The 3,929-nt window shown below is 56.0% G+C and overlaps 1 protein-coding gene across 1 annotated transcript; it reads right to left on the minus strand.

Annotated features, from left to right (window-relative positions):
* Positions 1–2,142: 2,142 nt before the first annotated feature.
* On the minus strand, positions 2,143–3,522 carry ZBTB12 (zinc finger and BTB domain containing 12). The gene has a single exon (XM_004390770.1). The coding sequence runs from the start codon at positions 3,520–3,522 to the stop codon at positions 2,143–2,145; it is 1,380 nt and encodes a 459-aa protein (XP_004390827.1).
* Between the last annotated feature and the right edge of the window lie 407 nt (positions 3,523–3,929).

Raw genomic sequence — 3,929 nt, forward strand, 5'->3', positions numbered from 1 at the left:
ACGTGAGCGGGGGGGGGGGGGGGAGGGAAGGCGAGGAGGAGCCTTAAAGGAGCCGCGACGCGTTTTCTGGCCATTTTTCCTCGGGAGCGGCACTGGAAATGGCGGTGGCTGGCCGAAGCTGGGGGCCGAGAATTCCTGCCATTCCTCACCTCAGCTCTGCGGGGACCCGAGAGCGAGGCACGCCCAGGTCCAGGTGTGGCTTCTCCACCCCGAGCTGGATTTAGGTAACTAGCAGAGCGTCTGAACCTCCCGGCTCTCGACAGCGGCTGTATTTTCTCGCAGCCCTCGTGAGCGTCTCCCACCTCTGGTTGCTTTGCTCTTTCTAGTTTCTGGATCACCAAATAGAAGGTTCAGCCTCACTTTTCTAACGAGCAAGAAGTGGGTAACAGGGCTGCGCGGAGGACATCTTTATTCTTGACTGGTTCTAACATGCTGCTTCATGTCCCCCGGAGCGGCTTCCCCTTTTAAAAACCTAGGACTAAATGTCTCTTCTGTTTATGCCAGGCGTTGTGGCATGACACACATTACGGATCCAAGAAAGCCCCCAGCAGCCCGAGAGTCATTACTATCTGGTGACACTGCAGTAAGTAATGTTTTTTACTAAACACAAGCAAAGTCCGGCACTCCATGGGTCATATGTAGTCCAACTGTCAGTAGAAGTTACGAATATTATACCAAAACACATAACCTTGGTAGAATTTAGGGTACCATCCCCTTAGGTATCGCATTCTGGCCAAAGTTTGGAAATATCTATGATTTCACACGCATTATTTGCTACAGACAGGTGGTTGGGATATGGGGCACCTGAGGCCAATTCAAGGCCTTCTGGGAACTGTAGTACTCTGGTTAAAAACTATTCCAGAGCTTTCTGGGACTTGTAGTCTTCCCTGCACCCTAGCCCAAACAGTGGTTTTTAATTCCTTCGCTCCCCCCACCCCCACCCCATGGATCCTTCCTCTGGACCAAAAAAAAAAAAAAAAAAAAAACAACAAAAGGTCCAACACAGAATTCTGCTTGCATTGACTACCGTAGCCCATCCCTAGCCCTGATACCAAACTCCTCAAATGGAGGAGCAGTTCATGTGTATCATCACTGCTGCCAAACAACTGCTGCACACTTGTGCTGTGAGATACCCTGCCAGTTGGGGAGGTCACAAGACTGCGAGTCCTTTGCCAGAGGAACCCCCTGCCCCAATGCCTGGGCTCCTTCAGCCATGGGACCTGCATGAATTGTGACCTGTAGGTACTGAGCACACAGCCTCGGAAGGAGAGGCTATCTAGGGTAGGATGCTCATAGAACTGGTGGGGAAAAAAGAGCCACTCATACACACGGTTACCAGAATATAAAGAAAAAACAAGTTGGGTTTTTTTTTTTTTTTTATTTTGTGGAAAATAAAAGCAGAAAAACTAAAACCCCAAACTCCAGAAAAAATCCTAAAAAATATGTTTTTTCTTAAAAAATACTGTATAAGTCTCTACTCCTCTCCCTCCCCAACAGCCCTTCTTGTGTCCTTTCTGCTAAGTGCCCTCCCACCCGCCCCTACTTCCCAATATTTACCCAGGATGCTCACCTTCATGTTCTCTTACCTGGCACCTTACTTTGTTCTTTCTAGAAATCGTACCCCCTTTCCCCAGCATGCAAGAGCTTCCTTTTCTGGGATTCGATAATCTTTTCCCTCTCCACTCCCTCTCCCAAGAATCTATTCTAAACAGGAGCATGTAAGCTGCCCCCTGCCAAATTCCCTCCCAAGTCCCACCCACCCAATCCCTACCTCAAGAAATGTCAGAGCCTCTCCCTGGGCAGCCTTAGCCCAGAATAAAACATTTTCCAGTCTTTCTTCTATTCATTCTACAGGACCTTTCCCCTCCCTTCACATATCCATGCACCGTCTCTTCTGGGACCCCATATTCTCTTGGTCTTCTCAAAGAACCCTCCCTCCATCTGTGTCCTTTCTTCAGCTCTGAAGAAACTGGGTCTTCTCACCAATGAATCTTTGACCCTTCTCTCAGAATGTGTGTCTGCTCAGGTTCCCCAATGTACCTTCCTGCCCCAGATCCCCCACCCCCTTATTCTCCCAGGCCATGGGAGGCACCTTCCCACCCAGCCCAGGGACCCCGGCCTCCTGCCTCGGCACCTGCCCTGCTAGCGGATGAGGACATTGATCTCGGCCACACTGGCCTCCAGCACATTCTCGGCTGTGGTTTTGCCATGCTGCTCCTTGAGGTGTCGCCTGATGGCAGGCTTGTGGGCGAAGCGCACGTCGCAATAGGAGCAACGGTATGGTCGAGCTCCCGAGTGCAGATTGAGGTGGTCGTGCAGTGTGGACTTCTGCGTGAAGCACTTGCCACAGATGCCACATGAGTGTGACTTGACGCCACGGTGCACGTTCATGTGGCGGTTGAGGTTGCTGCTGTGGTTGAACTGCTTGCCGCAGCGCGGGCACATGAAGATGAAATGCTGCGCCCGCATGTGGAAGACCAGCTTCTCCACGCCCTGGAACACTTCTGGGCACTTGGTGCACTTGATGTTCTTCAACGGATTCCCACCTGAGAAGCCCCCAGGCACAGGGCCCCGGCTGCCCCCCGCCCCCAGGCTGCCCCCCGCCCCCCGGGCAGCCATGGCCACTGCTGCTGCCTCCACCAGACCTGAAGTGGCCCCCACGCTTGCCCGGCCCCCAGGGATCAACAGCAGGCCCTCCCCTTCTGCGTCCTCAGACAAGCTGTAGCAGGCCTTCACTACACCCTGTGGAGGGGCCACAGTGCTGGGGGGCACACTGCTCTGGGCCAGTTCCCCAAGATGGCTGCCCACAGAGCCCCCAATGCCCAAACCCCCTCCCAGGCCTCCTGGGGGTTTAAGCCGGTGTGCCACCTCCAGGGCGGACTCCACCTTGACAATGCAGATGTCAGACACATCCTCGTCCTCATCCTCATCCTCCTCCTCGGCCTTCAGCTCCAGATCCTCATCCAGAGGAAACTCCAGCTTCACGGGCCGCAGGAGCGGAGGCGGTAGAGGAGGTGGGGGAGGTGGTTTGGGGGCTGGTTTTGGGGTCCTGGCAGGAGGGAGGAGGGACTTTGTGGTGCTGACCCCGCTCACAAGGCTGGCCTCACTGACCCCATCTTCTTTGAGGCCAATCTTGGGCTCGATGAACTGGCTGAGGGCATTCCGGCATTTCTCCACTACGTGCTCCATCTGCAGGTAGGAGGCGGCCGTCAGATAGTTGACGATGTCCCTGACAGCAAATTCCAGCGCACCCGTGTAGCAGGAGAGAAGCAGGTCGGCCACGATGCGCGCACTGTGCATCAACGAGACCTGCAGCTCAGAGCTGGGGTTCAGCAGGAACTGGTCCCGCAGGAACGGTGAACAGGCGGCCAGGATGACCTTGTGGCCACGGAACTTGAGGCTGTCAGCCACAATGGTCACATCGCAGAACCGCTCTTCTGCGCGGAGCTGGTTCATGTTTCGCAGCGTAGCGGCCTCGTGGCCAGGCAACTGGAAGCGCAGGACTTCCACCCCAGAGGCCATTGTGGCGGGGGTGGGCAACCCTGGTCGGGAAGGAAACCGGTCAGAGACAAAGGTCTCTGGCTCTCTGAAGCCGAGGCTCCAGGCCCCTCGCCCCCATTCTTGCCCAGCCGCTCAGTATCCGATCTCCCCGTCTTCAGGGCTCTTCCTCAGTTTCCCCCGTCCTCAGGGAGGCGCTGTCCCTCAGAGAGGAGGGAGGCGTGGTTCCCAGGGGCGGGACAGCGGCATCCACACACCCTCGCCCGGCAGCCGGAGAGGATGGGGCAAGCCCGCGCCACCACGGGGGAGGGACGGAGGGGCGGGGGGTAGAGGCCTGGGGCTCTGAGGCTGCCTGGGGTGCGGGCGTTTCCTAACCCGCCCCCTTTACTCACCGCCTCATTCCTCCGCCCCCCTTTGCACTTTTGCACGCG

Source organism: Trichechus manatus, unplaced genomic scaffold (assembly GCF_000243295.1).
Source record: "Trichechus manatus latirostris isolate Lorelei unplaced genomic scaffold, TriManLat1.0 scaffold00327, whole genome shotgun sequence".
In the NCBI taxonomy this organism is placed as follows: Eukaryota; Metazoa; Chordata; class Mammalia; order Sirenia; family Trichechidae; genus Trichechus; species Trichechus manatus.